Source organism: Saccopteryx leptura, chromosome 4 (assembly GCF_036850995.1).
Source record: "Saccopteryx leptura isolate mSacLep1 chromosome 4, mSacLep1_pri_phased_curated, whole genome shotgun sequence".
Classification (NCBI taxonomy): domain Eukaryota; kingdom Metazoa; phylum Chordata; class Mammalia; order Chiroptera; family Emballonuridae; genus Saccopteryx; species Saccopteryx leptura.
Window position 1 is genome coordinate 114793223 of NC_089506.1, and position 21934 is coordinate 114815156.

General features: G+C 36.7%; 1 protein-coding gene across 3 annotated transcripts in view; it reads left to right on the top strand.

The window, feature by feature from the left end:
* NBEA (neurobeachin) overlaps positions 1–21934 on the top strand; it is a 739008-nt gene that overhangs the window by 450541 nt on the left and 266533 nt on the right. For all 3 annotated transcript variants that reach the window (XM_066381029.1, XM_066381023.1, XM_066381024.1), the window contains exon 39: positions 19003–19146. In XM_066381029.1, the coding sequence (XP_066237126.1) occupies positions 19003–19146 (144 nt within the window). The remainder of the gene's footprint in view (positions 1–19002; positions 19147–21934) is intronic.

A 21934-nucleotide genomic window follows, 5' to 3' on the forward strand; every position in this document is an offset into this window, starting at 1 on the left:
TATTAAAGAGGCTGTCTTTACTCCATTGTATGCTCTTACTTCCTTTGTCAAATATCAATTGACCATAAAGGTGTGAGTTTATTTCTGGGTTCTCTGTTCTGTTCCATTAATCTGTATGCCTGTTCTTATGCCAGTATCAAGCTATTTTGAGTACAATGGTCTTGTAGTATAACTTGATATCAGGAAATGTGATACCTCCCACTTTATTCTTCATTTTCAAGATTGCTGAGGCTATTCGTGGTTTTTTTTGTTTCCATATAAATTTTTGGAATATTTGTTCTATCTCTTGCTTTCAGTAATATAGATATTTTAATGATGTTTATTTCTCCTATTCATGAACACAGTGTATGCTTCCACTTGTTGTATCTTCCTTGATTTTTTTTTAATCAATGTTTTATAATTTTTCAAGTACAAGTCTTTTACCTCCTTGGTTAAATTTACTCCTAGGTACTTTATTTTATTTGTTTCAGTAATGAAGAGGATTGTTTCCTTAATTTCTCTTTCAGAGAGTTTATTGTTGGTATATAAAAATGCCACTGATTTTTTAATACTAATTTTAAATCCTGCCACCTTGTGGAATTCATTTATCAGGTCTAGTAGTTTTCTAACTGAGACTTTAGGGTTTTCTATGTACAGTATCATTTCATCAGCAAATAATGATATTTTTACTTCTTTTTTTCCAATTTGGATGCCTTTTATTTCTTCTTCTTGTCTGATTGCTGTGACTAGGACTTCCAGAACTCTGTTGAATAAGAGTGGTGAAAGGGGGCGCCCCTGCCTTCTTACTGATCTTAAGGGAATTGCTTTTAATTTTTGTCCATTGATTATGATGTTTGCTGTGGGTTTGTCATAGATGGCCTTTATCATGTTGAGGTATGTTCCCTGTATTCCCACTTTGCTGAGAGTTTTGATCATAAATGGTGCTGGATTTTATCAAATGCTTTTTCTGCATCTATTGATATAATCATGTGATTTTTTTCCTTCCTTTTGTTTATGTGATGAATCACATTGATTGATTTGCAAATCACATTGATTGATTTGTACCAGCCTTGCCTCCCCAGAATAAATCCCACTTGATCATGATGTATGATCTTTTTCATGTATTGCAGGATCTGGTTTGCTAATATTGTTGAGAATTTTAGCATCTGTGTTCATCAGGGATATTGGCCTATAGTTTTCTTTCTTTGTAGTGTCTTTGCCTGGTTTTGGAATGAGGATTATGCTCGCCTCATAAAAGGATCTTGGAAGTCTTCCCTCCTCTCGAATTTTTTTGAAATAGCTTGAGAATGATAGGTATTAGTTCTTCTTTGATTATTTGGTAAAATTAGCCTGTGAAGCCATCTGGTCCAGGACTTTTGTTTGCTGGGGAGTTTTTTGATAACTGTTTCAATTTCATTTGTTGTAATTGGTCTGTTTAGGTTTTCTGATTCTTACAGATTTAGTTTTGGAGATTGTATGTTTCTAGGAATATAACCATTTTACCTAGGTTGTCCAGTTTTTTGACATACAGATCTTCATAGTATTTTCTTAAAATTTTTTATATTTCTGTGGTATCAGTTGTTACTTTTCCACTTCCATTTCTAATTTTATTTATTGAAGTCCTCTCTTTTTTTGTCTTGATGTGTCTGGTTAAGGATTCATCAATCTTGTTTACATTTTCAAAGGACCAGCTCATGGTTTCATTGATCATTTGTATTTTTTTAAGCTTCTATGTTATTTATTTCCATTCTATCCTTTATTATTTCTTTTCTTCTACTTTCTCTGGGCTTTATTTGTTCTTTTTCTAGTTCTTTTAGATGCAGTATTAGGTTGTTTATTTGAGCTTTTTCTTGCTTCTTAAGGTATGCCTGTAATGCTATGAATTTCCCTCTCAGGACTGCTTCTGCTGTGTCCCATAAATTTTGAATTGTTGTATGTTCATTTTCATTTGTTTCAAGGAAATTTTTTATTTCTTCCTTGATCTCGTTTTTAACCCATTTGTTATTTAATAATATGGTATTTAGCCTCCAAGTGTTTGAATGTTTGTTTTTCTATTTTAGTTGATTTCTAGTTTCATGCCATTGTGATCAGAGAAGATGCCTCTTAAATTTATTGATATTCATTTTGTGTCCTAACATGTGGTCTATCCTAAAGAATGTACCATGAGCACTTGAAAAGAATGTATATTCTGCTTATTTGGGGTGAAAGTTTCTGAAGATATCAGTTAAATCCAGTTGATCTAATGTGTTATTTAAGGCTGCTGTTTCTTTGTTAACTTTCTGTGTGAGGGATCTATCCATTGATGTTAGTGGGGTATTAAAATCTCCTACTATTATAGTGTTGCTGTCAGTCTCACCCTTTATGTCCATCAAAGTCTGCTTTATATTTTTAGGTGGTTCTATATTAAGCGCATAAATATTTACAATGCTTATGTCCTCCTGTTGGATTGCTCCCTTTATCATTATGTAGTGACCTTCTTTACCTTGACGCCTTTGTTTTAAAGTCTGTTTGGTCCAATTTAAGTATTGTTACCCCAGCTTTTTTCATTTCCATTTGAGTGAAATACTTTTTTCTATCCCTTCACTTTCAGTCTCTGTGCATCTTTTGTTCTGAGGTGGATCTGCTATATAGACAGCATATGTACGGGTCCTATATTTTTATTCATGCAGCTACCCTATGTCTTTCGATTAAGGCAATTAATCTATTTACATTTAAGTTTACCTTTGCTCTTATTATAGCAGGCCCCCTTAACATTTCTTGCACTGCTGGTGTGGTGGTAATGAATTCTTTGAGTCTTTTTTTTTTTTTTTTCTGGGAAGCTTTTTATTTCTCCTTCAATTTTAAATGATAGCTTTGCTGGATAAAGTAGTCTTGGTTGTAGGTTCTTGTTTTGCATTACTTTGATTATTCCTTGCCAATCTTTTCTGGTCTGAAGTGTTTCTGTTGAGAAGTCGGATGTCGTCCTTATGGAGGCTCCTTTGTAGGCAATTAACTGTTTTTCTCTTGCAGCTTTTATTATCCCTTTTAGTCTCATAACTTTGGCATTTAATTATGATGTGTCTTGGTGCAGGCCTCCTTGGGTTCCTCTTTAATGGGACTCTCTGTGCTTCTTGAACTTGTATGACTTTTTCCTTCATCAATTTAGGGAATTTTCAGCTATGATTCAGGAGCCCTTATGATGTGGATGTTGTTTCTCTTCATGTTGTCACAGAAGTCTCTTAGAACTTCCTCAATCTTATTGTGTCTCTTTTCGTTTTCCTGCTCTACTTCTCTGCTTATCTTTATTTTCTCTTCTAAATTGCTGATTTGATCCTCTGCTTCATCCAGCCTGCTGTTGAAATAAAATCTGTCCTTCTAGTGCAGATTTTATTTCTGATACTTTTGTCATTTCTGACTGTTTCTTTTTTATGATTTCAATGTCCTTTTTGATGCTTGCTATGTCTTTATTTAAGTGTTCATTATGACCATCCATTGTTGCTCTAAGATCTTTGAGCATTCTAAAAATTATTATTTTAAACTCTACATTAGGTCATTTAGTTACTTCCATTTTATTCAGTTCTTTTTCTGGAGATTCTGTTGTTGATTCATTTGGGTCGTATATCTTTTTCTGCCCATTTTGTCTGTGTATTAGGTAGTGTTGTCTGACTTCAAACTTTTTGTATTGTCTTTGTGAGAAACGGGCTTGGTCGTACTGACCTCCAGGCCACCTGTTTTCTTTGTTCTAGGAGTGATTCTTGAGGGTACTGTTTTTATTCCTGTTCTATTTGAGTTTTGAATGCAGTTGGACCTTTCATGGGTACGGTTATCCCTTCAGGCTGGCTGGCTCTAAGGGTCAACCTTGATCATGTGTATTACACATTGTGCAATGTCTGTCCTGTTGGGTGTATTTGTTCTCCAGTGTCTGGTACCAGGTATACTCCTCCTTTGAGTGTGCTGCTTGTGTCGCTAGCTGAATCTAGGGTTGGTGCTGTCTGCCACTCACTACTGGTTGTTTTGGTTTTATATTTTCTTGGGTTGGCATCAGCTTGTTTGTAACCCTCTATGGACTACCTGTCTGCAACTACTGCTCTTTTTGCTGTTTGTGTCTTCGTTGTCTGTGCCTGGGTAGTGTGGGAGGGACCAACCTTTGTATAAAGATTAGCTTCCTTCAACTTAGAGATGACAGCAGCTTCATAAAAGCCCCACACTCCATAAGATTTGCCTCCACTATTCTGCTGCTGCAGTTCCTCTTGTAGCGGCCCGGTCTCCCCACAGAGTATTATGTAGAAAGACTGTAGTATGGGCCCAGGCTGACCTCATCCAACCAACACCTCTGCAGGTTGCAAGCTTGTTGGGTTAGGGCAGCTGAAATTGGGAATATAACATTAGTGAGACCACCTACTTCAGGGGACTCTTGGTCGGGAGCTCAGTACAGGGAATGTGGCCCCTACTCCAGAGCCTAATCTCTCACCCACTCCTGGATACTCAAATTTTATTTCTCCCCAACAAGATAAACAGCAGGTTCAGATTGAAGTGGGCCTGACAGTCCCCTCTGCAGAAGTTCTTGCAGCTGGTGAGAACTTGGTGTCAGGTAGGGAGACTGACAGAGTCCTTTCCTGGGGCTGAGTGTGCCCCACAGAAAGTGGATAAACCCCTCGACCAGATCCAACAATAGGCTCACAGGGACCCACACTTTAAGTGTCCATGCTCCAAGCCTTTCTTCCTTCCCCCTGTGGAATCCAGCCCAGCAATGCCGGATATCCAGCACCCAGCCTTGCTGAACCGATGCTTTCTGCAGCTGGCCACTGGATGTGCCATCCCTGGGCCTCCCTGGCAGGTATCCGGCACAGATCAGTGGGAGACACTGCCCATGACTTGCCCTCAGCAACCTTCTCGGAACTACAAGCAATCCAGAGTTTGTGGCTGCCTCTGCTGGGCCCAGGTGCTCATGGAAATACCAAACTGCACACTTAGGCTGGCTTTTACCCACACTGGCCCTGCAGTAGGACCCATTTCAAAGGCCAAGTTTCCCCGAGTCCTGCCTCCTACAGGCTCTGTCTGCTTGCTGGCTGCTTATTGGGCTCAGCCACTGAAAAAACCTCTGCTAGAGTCTAGCACCTGCAGCAATTCAAGGATTAGGAAGGAGAGTGGGTTTGGCTCTGCCCCTGGACCCAGGTGTCAGTCCAGACTTTTTTTACAGACCTCAGTAGGGTGTGGCCCCAGGAGTCCAGTGGGTATGGCCTCTGAAACCTAGAGTTGTGATCTGCCTGCACTCTGGACAATTTCCACTGAGTCTCCTGTGAGGTGGAATTATCAGTCTTAGACTCAGGAGAATGGAAGTGTGGCGGAGGGGAGCTCCGGCCTCAGCACCAGAAAACCGAGTCACTGACGTGCCCTTGCCTCCTGGCTTCTCAGCATGACCCAGTCACCATGACTAGAGCAAGAGGTACTCCCAAGGGCAGAGCAGTTGTCCCCCCCACCGACTGGTGCCACTAAGAGGGTACTACTCCACCCAAGAAATATGGCACCTGCAGTACTAGAGATTTACTCAGCACAGGGGTTCCAGTGACTGTCCTCCATAGTGTCTCTCCCTAGGCCTCCAATTTTACACTCTCCTTATGCAACTCTAATCTTTTCAACACTCTCTCCACTGGAGCCCCAGGTAAGTGCCTATGAACAAGATTTTCTGTGTGAGCCCTTTAAAATGGAGCCTGTGTCTCTGGGAGCTCTGTCTCTTTCTCGTAGACAGAAACCCAGCTCTTTTCACTGCTAAGTGCTGTGTGGGGCTTCTCTTCTAGGCTTTGGGGCTCTGGGCTTGGTCCTGAGCCTCCATACCTCTCAGGGTGACCCTTCCCACAGTAAGTGTCCCTCCAGACTCTCAGCCACCACTCACTCCTGGGAGTGGGGCAGCCCTGTCCACATCTCCACCCTTTCTGCCAGTCTCTATGTGGCTTCTTCTGTGATTCTTGGTTATAGACTCCTCTTTGTTTAGTCCAAATTTGGTGTTTCAGGATGATTGTTCTTAAATTTAGTTGTCATTTAATTGGGTCCTGGGAGGTGGCAGTTGGACTGTCCACCTACTCCATTGACATCTTTCATTCAGTATGGACATTTTAATAATGTTAATTTTTTTTTCTATCCATGAACGTGGTATATATTTCCACTGATTGTATGTTCTTTATTCTTTCTCTAATGTTTTCTAATTTTCTGAGTACAGGTCATTTACATCCTTGTTTAAATTTATTTCTAGGTATTTTATTCTTTTTCAAGTAATTGTGAATGGGGTTGTTTTCTTGTTTCTCTTTTGACAGTTGATTATTGGTATATAAAAATGCAACTGATTTGGATATTTATTTTGTATCCTACTTCTTTACTGAATTTATCAGTTCTAGTAGTTTTTTTTGTAGAATATTTAGTGTTCTCTATATATAGTGTCATGTTAGATTAATGTTTCATAATGTTTACACCCCATTGCATTTATAAGTAACTACCACACAATATGATAAATATATTCATCAATGTATATTAAAATTTCTGTGTGAACTCAGTGAAGGGGGCTGTTTAACTGAAGAAATAAATTCTAGCTATAGTTGAAATGATGCATGGAGATCTTCTCAAGCCAGTAACTGGTATGGTGGCAATGTAGAGAAAGAGACCACACAATCTAATGTAAGGTGTCAAAGGAATGAAAAATGGTGCTGTGTGATGGAGCAAAGGACAGTGTGGGGAGATGTATGAACATGAGGCTAAGAAGGCTGTTTGGAGTCATATTGGGAGGAATTCATAAATAGAGCCATAAGAGAATTTTTATATGGGAAAATGATAGACCATAGAAATTAAGTGACATGCTAATTAATAAAATGATAGATCTAGCAAAAACTCAATCTAAATATTTTCCTACTGTACAGTTTGTTGCTGTCAATAAATTTAAAATTTTCATAACTGCAAGAGCATTGTTGAACATTTTCAACTCTAAACTTAACTGCATCATTTTGACCTACTCTTCTAACCTATCATTTATATAGGTATATCAATATAGATGAACTTAGTGTCATTCATAGGATGTGTATTCTGTGTCATTTATCAAAACATATTTTTTAAATGTTTTTGGTGCTTGCTTTTAAAGTGCTTTAAATCACCTATATCATCACCTATATTTCTTTGCTATTCTACTTTTTTATAATTAAAGAAAATTTTTTTTTATTTTTCCATGTCTCTGAGTCAGTTGTTTACCTATCTAAAAACATGTCCTATCCTGTTTCCCAAAGATTTAAAGTAAAGTTTCCACACTGAATTTTATGATAGGTTTTAAAAAGAAAATCTAAACATCATGCCCCAGGTTAATAATGCCTGCCATCCAGAGCCAGAAAATGTCAACCCCCCTCAGCCTGCATTCAGAGTGTCCAGTTTAACTTTCCTTTCATTCCAGCAGTTGCCAAAACCTTCTCCCTTCCATTCTGCTCGTCATCTGCCAGCTCCCCTCTTGACTCATGATGCAAGGTCTCTTTTCTTTGTTCTTGTTTCCATTCCTTCCTCTCCTCCTTCATTCCCTCTCAACGTTTCTTCTTCTCTTCTTTCCTTCTCTTTCTTTCCTTTCCTCTTTCTTCCTCTCCACTCTCCGTTCATTCCTGAAAAGAAACATGCTCATTGTAGAAAATCTAGACTATGCCAAAAAAGATTTAAGGGTGCGAGGGGAAATCACTGATAGACAACCATGTAAAGGTAGCCGTCTTTACCATTCTTGAAGTATTTATTTCATGCCAGTCTTTTTCTAAGTATACTGCAACATAGGGACCAGACACTATGCTACTGACTCAATCACAAAGATAAATAATGCATCATCTCTGCTCTTGATGATATTTAGAGGGTTCTTAATTGAGCCAAGTTTTCTATATATTTTAGCATTTTTCCACAAGTTGTGTGTTGTGTGATTTTTAATATAATGAAATTCTATTTAAAATCTGCAGTAAGGTACATTTGGTCTAAAATGTAGAGGGAATCCATATTTATCATCTAATATATATTCTTAAAATATAGTTTATCAAATTTCCTTTAAAAAGCATAGAATGCAGTTTTTTATTCACTCCATTAAGAAGTTTATTAAGTTAGCATTTCATACTTATATAATACCGTACTTAAATTTAATAGTTTCTTGCACCTTTTTAATTGCATTTTTCAGTTTAAAAATGCTGTTTATGAATATCCCCTTTGTTGGTCTGCTCTAAGAAATATTGCTTATGTATGAATATTTTGAATTAAGAATAAATGAAATTCCTTTTTTGCTGTCAGACCCAAATTGTAAAAATGCATTGCATGTCTTTGAAAATCAGTACACTCTATTAGCAGGCCTGTCAATATAAAAAGTGCATTCCACCTCTTGCTCTAATAGCTTTTTCTGTGTTACTCTGAGGCAGTTCACGTAATCAGAGTATATTGTCAGCTTTCTGGAGTTGGGGAAGCATGAAATGAAAATCACGTTAATATTGATCCAATTCTCTTACTTGCAAGTGTCCTTAGTGTCCTTTTCCACTAAGCAATAACTGTTGATGTTAGCTAGCCATTTTCGCATTTCTTATACTCCTATAAATTGTTTACAAGTGTAACTAATCGGAGTATGGACTTACTACTTAGAATAATTTCTGTATTTCATCGTAATTATTGCCCGTATTGCTAATTCTGCCTGTTTACTATACTGTTGAAGACTTTTCCTCGAGCTTTTCAGAGAGAAGCCTACCTGCAGATATAATGTCTATGTCCAGTTGAAAACAATCAAAAGTCTGTACAAGTTCCTCACTGGTAAAAAACACAAAGAATACTGTACTCTAATTATATGATGTGCTGGAAAGGACCATAAATAACATTAGTTGTTGATTCAGGTAAAGATTACCGTTTCTGAATCAAGTTCATTATAATTTTAAAGCTGCTGTCTTAGGTTCTTAATTTTACAGTAATATAGATAATATCTATTTTGGATTATTTGGTATTTATTCTTTGTTGATAAAATCTAATTGAAGTGGAAATCACGGTTACAGCCAATGCATTCAAACTAAAGTACCCACAAGTAAGAAGAGAGTAACTCAGTGTCTAAATGGTCCACATTTTTTATCTGTATTTATTAAATGTGACCAATAACTACATACTGAGATTTTTACTTAAAGTGTGTGTGAAACAACAAATAGAAACTATATTTAAAAAGAAAGTCTTTTTTTATGAAAATAACTTGCTTTTGTCCAATGATTTTGTATTGATAAAGTGAGGTTCCTGACTCAGCATCAGGAATTACAGAGGGAAAAACTTACAGGAAGCCCATGGGCAACAAATGAAATAGGTTCTGAAGGTTTGAAATTTAGGTATTTATATGCACAGAAAGATAAAAATAAATACATGTTAAGACAAACATCTAAGCTGCATTTAATACGTAAATATACCTGTTCCAACTTACATCTTACATGCAGATTCAACTTAAGAACGAACCTACAAAACATATCTTATTTGTAACCTGTATCACTAACAGTTTATATCATTAGGATTTTTCTACTGCCAAGTGTGTTTGGTTTTTAATCCTGTACTATATAGAAAATGATTGTTTTAGTCCTTAGTCTTTACTCAGTAGGTCTTCATTTTTATCTCTTTATTATTTGTGTTTCTTAAAAAAGAAAATACTATGCCTGTGCTACAAAATGAAACACAAAATTTAATTTTGAATTTAAATTACTTACAAAGAAAAATATTTACCTTTTAGTAAACGATTTTTATAGTACATTGTGTTCTATATATGCAAGTCCTGCTTTTATCTCACATTAAGTTTGGCATAAAATATTTTTGAGTGACAGGTTACTCAATATAATAGTAAACATTCTTTTCTTTTTGAAATGTTCAAAATTGTAAAATTCTCAGTAAATGGAATCATACATATTATTACTTGAGATCATGTCACCATGTCTAATGAAATTAGTTGAGAGCTATATTTATCTAAAATCTTTTCCTTTCAATGGATTAAATAACATCATTAGAGTTACTAAAAGCACTGTCCTATAAAAGTATTATTGCTCTGATTCTGTCATTAATTAGAAAAAATAATCTTTAAGATATTTTAAACTATTCTTTTATAATTAATAATTCTAAAAGAAAGTAGGTTTGAAAATAAATTGCAGCATTTTTACATAGGGGTAATTTTGTCAAAATACGTTTTAAGAGCTAAAACATCATATTATGAAATAGAAGATATTGAAAAGAACTTGTTCAGAAAAGATTGCCATCTTGTGAAACTGGTTTTCAGATGTTTAAAAACTATAGAATTTCCTGATATATTACATTTAGATAAATTTAAAATGAGACTAAAATTTTATTCTGCCTATCTCCTTGCAATGGTAGAAAGGAAATAATATATATTAAATGTATCATGTATATTTGTATAATATATATTATTATTATATAATTTTTAAATTATGCACATAGCAAACTCTTACTATTCTCTTGTTAATTTATTTATTTTATCAAAACTTTAATGAACATTGTGGAGAGATTATTGTATAAAAAATCTTCTCACATTTCAAAGTTTTTTAGCATCCATTGTTTTATTTTAGCTTTGTAATAATCCTGTGAGAATTCAGTTGATAAATACCCCTCTTTCACAGATTGGGAAACTGAAGTTAAGCAATTTGATCTGGATATATGGTTTTAATATGTTCTTAATGGATGTTTGCAGTCAAAATAAAGTAGAAATTGCAAATCACCTAGTCCAGCTTCCTCATCTATGAGGAAACTAAAGGTCATAAAAAGAAATTCAAATTAAGCCTCGTGCATATAACACAATTACTGTGTGAATTATGTGTGTGTTTTCATGAGCTCACTCAACAAACTTTTATTGATTTCTTCTTTGGTTGACATCTGACACACTGGAAATTAAGGTCTAATAAGAGAATACCTAAATAAAAGATTCAGGAAAAATATACCAAAAAATGGTGATAATATATTGTGCATTTAAGATGCAAAGTTTATACAGAGAAAGGAGCAATCAATTAAATTGAATTTTGAAGGACAAGGCAGGTAAGAGAATTCCATGTAAAAGAAATGACAGATATCAAACTTAAAGGTTTGAAACGTGGTCGCATGTTTGGGAACAAAAATATTCAGTGTTTAGGGAATATAAGGTGTAAAGAGGTCAAATGGGTAAAATAATGAGATTAAGCACAAACCACATCATGAGTCATAGACCATGTATTTAAATGGCATAGATACATATCATTAAAAATATATTCTTACATAGCAGATATACATGAGACAGGTAGGTAGGTGGAGAGATAGATGCACATGTAAATGTATTGTTTTGAACAAATCACAAATAACATATTTCATTAGGCATTGCAAAATATATAATAACCATAGCATAAAACTGCTAATGACCTAATGCTACACTGGAATTGGTTTGTTATGAGTTTATTATATCTTTTCTCTTTGTGCATTAGACACATATATATAATTTATGGCTTATCTGTTGTTGTACATTAGTTTTTTTTAATTAGTATACATGTTTTAATTGATTATAGAATAATTCCTTAAAGAGAAATAAACTACAACATAGTATTTTTGTTTAGATTCACTGTTTTTATTTATCAATAGAAAAGGACATGATGGATAAATAAATCCTTTACCTTGATTGTCCAGACTTTAAGATAGACATTTTCTCTGAATATTATAGAAATAAGTTAGCATCTCCAACTTCATTTCTATATTTTAACTCATACTTATTTAAAATAACAAGTAGTGCCTGGCCTGTGGCGGCACGGTGCATAGAGCATCGACCTAGAATGTGGAGGTCGCTGGTTCAAAACCCCAGGCTTGCCTGGTCAAAGCACATATGACAAATAATCAGTGAACAACTAAAGTGAAGCAACTCTGAGTTGATATTTCTCACTCCCCCCCCCACCTTCTCTCTATATAAAATCAATAAATAAAATCTTTAAAAATATATATAATAAAACAGCAAATATTCTAAATGACAACACAATAATAGTATTAATAACACTAGAGCATAGTAAGAGTACCAGATTAATTTTAGTTCTCTTGTTATTTCACTTTAAAAATACACTTTTTTCATATGGATCCTCGTTAAGAGGATTTTTATGAAAGAGGAGCTTTATGTAGGTTCATATAATGTGGTATTCTGTATTAGATACCATTTGCACATACAGAGCTTCAAGCAAAATATATTTACAGAGATACCTAATGTGTATCCAGTGAGTTCCTATATTTATTTGTAGCATAAAGTGGAAAATAAAATAAGTGCAATTTTGCATTTGGCTTCATTAATCTATAATTTGGTGGCATTTTTTTAAATTCTGAAACCTTCCAAATTTGATAGCATTTTAATGTTTTCTTAGAAAATAAGCACATATGTATATCCTATCCAGCTTTACACATAATCCACATTTTCAAATCTAAGGCATTCTAGTGATTTGTGGTATTTGCTTGTTAATTTCTTGATGAATGGCTAAAGAGGCCAAGAAGTGTGCTCAGGCCAACATGTCTTCTAAAGATAGATGATCTCAAATAAATTCTCTTCCCAATCAGATTTTGATTTGTTGGGTGTTAAACCAATTCTTTCTAAGGACAGTGTTTATAAGCCTTGTAATGAGACAGCCCTCTGAGACCTTACCTCTTTTTGCTTGTAATTTTGATGAATGAAGCTCTAATTCATAAAAGGTATTGTGATTGAAAAGCACTTTTGCATCTCATACACTTTAATTTAGATAAATGTTTACTGCAGTTCCATAAAATCATGAAGTTTACTAAGCTGCGAGCTGGTAACACTTCAGCAGGGCTGGTGACTTTAATGTGTTGTATGGATTATTTACTAATATATTTTCAAAGACATTTATTTTACTGCTTTAAAACTAGAGGAGATAAAAGTAAAAGCTTAATATACATTTCAGAGCTCACCTTCATTTTTTACTGGTAGGTTTTAATTTTAATACCACAAGTTATATAAGATTTGTTTTTAATGAGAAAGATTACACATGGTTGTGATACAAGGAAGCACTTGCTTATTAGTCTGACTCATACAAAAAGGGCTTTATTGACTATTTCATATAAAGAACCAGGTTTCCTTTTGTGTGAATACATAGATTTTTTTAATTTTTCCCCAATGCGAAGGCAAATCACCAAGAATCTCTGAGATATCCTGGAAGCCTTGGATTGAGAAGTAGACAGAGGTGACCTTTCCATCCTGGTTAGCCACGTACTCAGTGTTGATCAGGGCTTGTTCTGTGCCAGGCAGTGTGCTAAGGACTGAGACGACAGAGACAGAGCATGCTTCCCGTCATCAACAGCTTCTAGGCTGTGTGCACAGAACAAGCAACAGTTACAACGCCAACAACTACCACAGCAGCAGGATTTATGAGGCGTGTGGGAGCTGAGGGGAAAGAGCACACAAACCCACCTGAAGAAATTAAAAGGAGGAAACGTGAGTGGATAGACTTGAACCTCATCAGTTCAGCAGATGTTTGTGACACACCTGTTTGGTAGCAGTCACTGCCACCCAAGGTGACCTCTGAAAATGGTTCACTATTCACTTGACCCAGAAAAACCCACAAAATAATACAAATCAAGAAGTTCAAATCTTCATGTTCACTTTAAGAACATCATGAGCCTGACCTGTGATGGCACAATGGATGATAAAGTGTCGACCTGGAATGCTGAGGTTGCTGATTTGAAACCCTGGGCTTGTCTGGTCAAGGCACATATGGGAGTTGATGCTTCCTGCTCCTCCCTTTCTCTCACTCTCTTTGTCTCTCCTCTCTAAAATGAATAAATAAAAATTAAAAAGAAAAACACTCATGAAACTTCCCAGGACATTAAAGGTATGCTATACAAAAAGCCACCAAGTATCTGAAAGATGTCAATTTACAGACACTTTACAGAAGCAATGTGTGTCATTCTGTCGTTACAATGGTAGAGTTGGTAGGGGTGCCCAGGCCAAAGAGTGGGGCTGGATGTCGGGTCAGTGGCCCAAGAAGAGTGCTGGATTTTGGCTGCACAAGCTTAAAAATGCAGTGTGTGAACTGAAGGGTATAGATGTAGACCCTCTCTGATCATTGAGCATATCCAGGCAAACAGAGCTCCCGAGATGTAGCACAAAACTCACAGAGCTTGTGGCAGATTAGCCTACATGTGAGCTCTGGTCACATGGAGAGATCCTCCAGAGAAAGAGCAGACTGTTTCTGAATCAGAGAGGAGGCTGCACAGAAGGAAAAGACATCCCAGAGGAAACTGAGAAACTGAAGAAACAAAAAATTTGAGCTCAGGAGTAAATTCAGCATAAAACAAATGCTAATAACTGTAAAAAGAAAGAGAGAGAAAGAAAAAGAAAGGAAGGAAGAAAAGGAAAGAAAGAAAAAGAAGGAAAGGAGGGAGGGAGGGAGGAAAAGAAAGGAAGGAATGAAAAGGAGGAAGGGAGGAAGGGAAAAGAAAGAAAAGGAAGGGAAGAAGGAAGGAAGGAAGGAAGGAAGGAAGGAAGGAAGGAAGGAAGAAAGGATTAGTTTATGCAGTAGTGGAGAAGCAAACACAACAGACGGCCTTATAACGTGAAGGGAGGGAGGGAGGGAGGAAGGAAGGAAGAAAGGAAGGAAGGAAGGAAAGAAGGAAGGAAGGAAGGATTAGTTTATGCAGCAGTGGAGAAGCAAACACAACAGACAGCCTTATAACAGGAAGGAAGGGAGGGGGAGGGAGGGAGGGGGGGAAGGAAGGAAGGAAGGAAGGAAGGAAGGAAGGATTAGTTTATGCAGTAGTGGAGAAGCAAACACAACAGACGGCCTTATAACGTGAAGGGAGGGAGGGAGGGAGGGAGGAAGAAAGAAAGGAAGGAAGGAAGGAAGGAAGGAAGGAAGGAAGGAAGGAAGGAAGGAAGGAAGGATGGATTAGTTTATGCAGCAGTGGAGAAGCAAACACAACAGACAGCCTTATAACAGGAAGGAAGGGAGGGGGAGGGAGGGGGGGAAGGAAGGAAGGAAGGAAGGAAGGAAGGAAGGAAGGAAGGATTAGTTTATGCAGTAGTGGAGAAGCAAACACAACAGACGGCCTTATAACGTGAAGGGAGGGAGGGAGGGAGGGAGGGAGGAAGGAAGGAAGGAAGGAAGGAAGGAAGGATTAGTTTATGCAGTAGTGGAGAAGCAAACACAACAGACGGCCTTATAACGTGGGGTTGAGTCCCTGTAAATTGTGAAAGTACATAGAGGTTGGTTAGGAAAGGCACTTGAAGGAGGTGAGTTTTGAAGGTCATGTAGGAATCACCCAAACAAAGGAGGAAGGAAGGAACATACCACACATAGAAAACACCTTAGCACAGGTAAAGGAGTCTGAGACAGCATGATATATTTTGGAAGCTGTACATGGTCCCATATTGCTGATGGGGGAGTAAGAAAAGATAACACAAAATTGGTAACAGGATAAAAGGTCTTGATCAGCCATCCTAAGGAATTTCGACTTTATCCTATCAGTCTTACGTTCAGTGTTGTTCCTTGGGTGGAATTAATAAACTATATTAGGAGGGAAATATACTCAATTTATTTGTGTTTTACAATAATCACTCTGACAAAAGCATGGAGAACAGTATGAGTAGGGGAGCTAGGGAAGACCTCCCTGCCAAAACAATGAACAGCTGGAGCCAGGCAGTGGTGGTGACCTTGCAGAATGAATCCCATGTCTGTGACTTTCATAAGTGGGTTCATCAAAATAGGAGGAGGTGGAGAAGCAGGAAATGATTTGTTCAGTTAAGAAAATGTGAAATTAGGACTCTTCAGCCTAAAATGTCTGGTAGACATACAGCTATAAAGACCTCAAGACAGTCTTCTCCATTACTAATCACTGGACTTGCCTCTTTTGTTCTCGGATGATGCCAGCTCTGGGTTTCTCAAATTAAGTTACTACCCAAGCTCCAAATCCATTGTAAAGACAGGTACACCCAGATTACTGTTGCACTGGCTTTATATCACCAAGGAACCGAATAAAACTAAGATGAGGTTCCCGACCATTCAGTAGTCAGTCCACAGTTTTTATTCTAAAAGGAAGAAGTATCAATGGGCCAGTGAAGGGAGAGTGCACAATAACCCATTTAATACCCCCTCCCATGTGGCATTGATTTGTAATAATACTCTTTGTCTCTGAAATAGTTATAAAAATATATTACTCAGAAAAATTAGGAGATATTTTATCATTTCATATTCATTTTGAAATATCCCCTAACTTTTGTGAGCAGTGAATATATTTTGCACTCTATTACTTTATACTGTTAAGCTATATTTTAAACCATCCTTTCTAAAGAAATACAGATGACCAACAGATATATGAAGAGATGCTCATCTTCATTAGTTATTAGAGAAATGCAAATCAAAACTGCAAAGAGATACCACCTCACACCTGTTAGATTAGCTATTATTAACAAGACAGGTAATAGCAAATGCTGGAGAGGCTGTGGAGAAAAAGGAACCCTCATTCACTGTTGGTGGGAATGTAAAGTAGTACAACCATTATGGAAGAAAGTATGGTGGTTCCTCAAAAAACTGAAAATAGAACTACCTTATGACCCAGCAATCCCTCTACTGGGTATATACCCCAAAAACTCAGAAACATTGATATGTAAAGACACATGTAGCCCCATGTTCATTGCAGCATTGTTCACAGTGGCCAAAACATGGAAACAACCAAAAAGCCCGTCAATAGATGGAAATGATGACATCGGATCATTTACAACAAAATGGTGGGATCTTGATAACATTATACGGAGTGAAATTAGTAAATCAGAAAAAAACCAAGAACTACATGATTCCATACATTGGTGGGACATAAAAACGAGACTAAGAGACATGGACGAGTGTGGTGGTTACGGGGGGGGGGGGGGGGGGGGGGCGGGTGCGGGAGGGAAGGAGGAGAGGGGGAGGGGGAGGAGCACAAAGAAAACTAGATAGTGGGTGACGGAGGACAATCTGACTTTGGGTGATGGGTATGCAACATAAGTGAATGACAAGATGATCTGGACATGTTTTCTTTGAATATATGTACCCTGATTTATTGATGTCACCCCATTAACATTAATAAAAATTTATAAAAAAAATAAAAAATAAGCCATCCTTTCTAAATACTCTTATCCAATAAGAGCTAGAATGACAGGCTGCACTCTCAGCCAGTGACACTCTAGATAGTCTTGTGGCGTGACTGTGTTCCTTAGCATGTGTGCTTCACTGTTCTGTGGGCTACCTTGGACTCAGTTTGGTAATATTTCAGCAAACAGAACTGACTCTGAGTTTCTGGTGAAGAGACGTGTGCAAGCTGCAGAAAAGAAGGCTTACTGATTTACAGTGAGAGCTTTACGGCAGCAGATGCACTGCCAGGAAAATGGTTGGGCAGATACCAACCAATAGTGATGAACCCTTGTTGGAATTCCTCTACTGGGCCGAGGAAAAATGGCCAAAAGTACTATTAATTGTTAAATGAAGAGAGCTTTAGCCAAAGGTATGACAAGACTTGGGGAGTAATTGCATGTATACACAGTATCAAAATATCTGCTAGAACTATGATAACAAAACACCATAGAGGAGTGATTGATTAAGCTCTCATTTTGAGGAATCTATCCACCACATCGAATAAGATGGGAGTGTTTTCTGAGTTACTGCTGTTCTTTGAAGCCTCTATCCTAACACCACTGCTAGAACATAGTACATTACAACATTTTCTTCAAGGCTGAATTCCAACTTCAAGTGATATGAAATAGAGGTGTTTCATAGACATATCTATGTATAGATACATATAGGTATATATATATATAGTGTATATACACAGCTATGTATAGACACACACACATATACAAATTTAGATGTAGATTATTTACTTGAAGTTCAGGTAATTTTATGCTCAATGTCACCTGCCAAATCAGATATTTGTAAATATTGAAATATTTGTTAAGCAGTCAAATTCATGAGAGATTCAAATGCATTTTAATTCCTAACCTTCATATGGATTGAACTATTAAGTCTAGAGAAACTTAGCATTTTAATATTTCTGACTAATTTTTTTGTGTTTGGATTTTGACCTTTTGTACTATTTTATGTTTTAAAATCAGGATCTCACTTCAGAAAACTTTTATTTTATTAATTGCTAAAGAAATAGCTATTGGGAAGTGCATTCTTTCTCTGCATCCTTCCTAAATCCACCATTCTGTATCTTACCAATGACCATTTCTCCCATCATATATGAATGCTTTCTTCTTTTCTCATACCTATTTATTTTTAAAAACAATCTGATTAGTTGATTATCTAATTCACACAAAGATATAATTGTGTAGACTTTTATAATGTTATGGATCAGAAAACCAAGTTTTTGGTGAGGTGCAGATTTTTTGTGTGTATATTTTTCCAAAGTTAGAAGCGGGGAGGCAGTCAGACAGACTCCGCATGCGCCTGACTGGGATCCACCAGCATGCTCACCAGGGGGCGACACTCTGCCCATCTGGGGCGTTGCTCTATTGAGGCGGGAGCCATTCTAGCACCTGAGGCAGAGGCCATGGAGCCGTCCACAGCGCTCAGCCAACTTTGCTCCAATGGAGCCTTGGCTGCAGAAGGGGAAGAAAGAGATAGAGAGGAAGAAGAGGGAGAAGGGTGGAGCAGCAGATGGGTGCCTCTCCTGTGTGCCCTGACTGGGAATCGAACCTAGGACTTCCACACGCTGGGCCAATGCTCTACTGCTGAGCCAACCGGCCAGGGCCTGAGGTGCAGATTTTTTATCTTAGAGCCCCACAACATGGATTATAGAGTTGTTTCTCTGTCCCCAGCCAAATCCTATGTCTCTGAGCAGCCTGTGGCTTTGTCAGACTGTTTCCTCATCTTTGAAACAAGAGTAGCTGATTTACACCCTCAGTCTCTCTCACAGTTATTTAGAAGCCCAAACAAGATAAAGAAGGTAATAATGTTCTATGGTTGTAGAGTAATGTGTAAAGCAGCATATGCAAAATAGCGACAATAACCTGAATTTTTGTATTTCCGTTGTGGCTAGGCACTGAAGAAGATGTGGTGAAGTCGAAGAAAACATTCAGAAGTCAAGCAATCGTGAATCAGAACGCGGAGACGGAACTTATGCTGGAAGGAGATGATGACGCAGTCAGTCTGCTGCAGGAGAAAGAAATCGACAATCTTGCAGGTACGTTTTTAAATGTTTTTCTTCAATTTTTTTATAAGTAATAAATTTTTACTGAATTTAAAATTGATTGCCTGGTAAGTGTATGGCAGTGGTTGGAACAACACTCAATTATGTTGCACGTTAAAAATTTACTTTATCTCATTTTAATGTTAAAGAGAAGAAAAAACATATCAGACACATAACATATTTTACTGACAATCAATAACTAGCATCTACTTGCAATGTATTGAAGAGCAACGTTTTTAATATAAGAGAAATAAAACATAGCACAAATGGTTCCCATCGAATGGCCTAAATGATGAGGAGGGAACAGAATGATAGACTCGTTGACTTAAACATGACTCTCACTATGATTCTAACATGCTAACAGCTCTTATTAGCCACTTTAGCCGGTGCTCATTGAACTTGCTGTTTCCTCCCTGCTGTCACATTTTGGAAGTCCCTCCCATTCTTGTTTTTTCTGTCCCCACATTGCTAATCCCCGCCACCAACAGGCATCCTTTCACCCAGATGCCCCTTTTTCCCATTTTGTCTTGGCGCTGTTCTAAAGTAGGGTCACAGGAGTGTCTGCAATGACCAAATGGGATCTGGATGCCTTATAGTGTTGGCTCATAGTGGTTTGAAAATCTCATGAGAGCAGATTGTTTCATGAAAGTACACATGCAATCTTGTGCACAATTTCAAGGGGTCACTGACGCCTAGAATCACCCTAGGTCTAAGGTTAAAAACTGCTTTAGCATCTCAAAAAGTGGCCAAGTCTCCCCTCACTTCTATTTCTCAGCCTGTACAACATTGAGGTAACATATTTATTATAAAGGAATAGATTTGTATCCATCATTCTGTTTACAAAATAGCACTCCTGTTTTCAGAAATGAACTGGAAATTATCTAGCATTCTTAACGGAAGCCTATCACAATATTTCTACCAGTTAGAGATTTCTCCTATTGCTAAGGAGATCATGTTATTGGTAACATGTAAATTGGAGATGGCACAGATTACTCCATCTTCTAGAAAATATTTAATAAGGTTATTCTGATACCAGTTTCTGTATATACCTATGTTATTAACATTTCTGTGTCTGAAAACTATTTTTTCTATTGAAAACTAATTTTAAATCTATGAATAAAGTTTGCCTCAAATTCCTAGGTAAATGTTCAAGTTTTGGTTTTGTAGTTTTGTGTTTTGTTTCAGTAATTCAGAGATTTGTAGCTGAGGCCATCTGGAAATTTCAGCAAATGAAGATACTTCCTTTTGCCACAGATTTGCCTCCTCTTTTCCCGGTCTTATTCTTGATCCTGAAGATCTAAAGAAAACTCACAAACATGATCCCTGGGCTTTATAGATAATATGCTGTCTTTCTTCATTCGCATATGCTAAGCTAACAGATACGCTCAATAATTATACAATTTAGTTTAGACTCTCTGGTCTTTAGTTCCCACTAAAGGTAATTAATTAGTTGATACAAATTTGGCTAGTACCTTGAAGTTTCTTGTAGTAAAATCTGCCCAGTAATACTTGAGGCAAAATCTAATAAAGGCTAATAACTCCTTTATATTTCTCTCCTCTAATGGTAACTAATTAACATTAATTTATGCTTATAAACAAGCTTTTCAAAATAACTAAGTTAAAATATCTAAAAAGCAATGGAAGTATGCTTGAAATAATACATTATTTAAAAATCGAATCTTGGCAAGTTTACTATGTCAAACTCCTCTAACTTCCATAAATTTCAAATAGATTTATCTTGGCACAAATCTAATCCCATTCATAGCCAGGTGGTCCTAACTCATACTCTTTTTTAGAATCCTTGTGTCTAAAAAAATCTTATAAATGGTACTAAAATATCAATTTCCTACCTATATTAAAACAGCAGTCTACACATGTGATCCTGAGCTTTGAATGTATAGTAGTTCAAAAGTAGGGGATGAAAGGGAGAAATCGGGTCACAGAGATAGATAGAATACATAGGTACGTATGTATTCATCCTGTAAATGCTGAAGCCTGTTTATTAATCTAGCCTGACAGGATAGTGACAATGCACATACAAATTAATTTTTTATGTTAATTACAAACCAGTATTCTTAGGTTTAAAAAATCATCTGCCAATGAAGTTTCAGAACACATAAATATATAACATTCTGTGTTGCTCTAAAAAATTCTTGTGTAGATAATTATTTTCTGTGTCTCAGAAATTAATATTTGTTAAACATTGACTTTCTTATTTGTAACTTATTCTAATAGCATGATAGCGCTAAACAGTCTTAAGAAAGACTTCGCTATCACAGGAGATGTAAGTCCACATTCAAATGGACTTCGAAGATCATAAACTATATGTACAAAATCAATATAATCCGATACTTGGTACGTGGAAGTATATGTAAACTAACACGCCAATTTTCCATCTGTGAGATGAAAATTACAGGATTATCTTTTTATGACAACTTAGTGATATGGCTTGTATATTATTAATGCAAGAAATATACCTTCAAATATATGAAAGTAACTATTGTTCTTAGATTTTAGACATTTTATGAGTGAATCCATCATTTTTATAATAACAGTAAATCTAAGCCTGCTGATTAGCAAAATTCATTTTTCTGTTTTACTCAACCCTGTTTTGCTGACAGGCACACAGATGAGGAGATAATGCATTATCATTTGTCACCATGCAATATTCCCTAATAGTCAAGTTAAACTCAAGAGAAAAAAGTATGCTAATCAGTATAAAAAAATCAGCCCCGTGTGCAGACATCCCGGCTTTGAGCCCCAGTCAGAGCACACGGGAGAA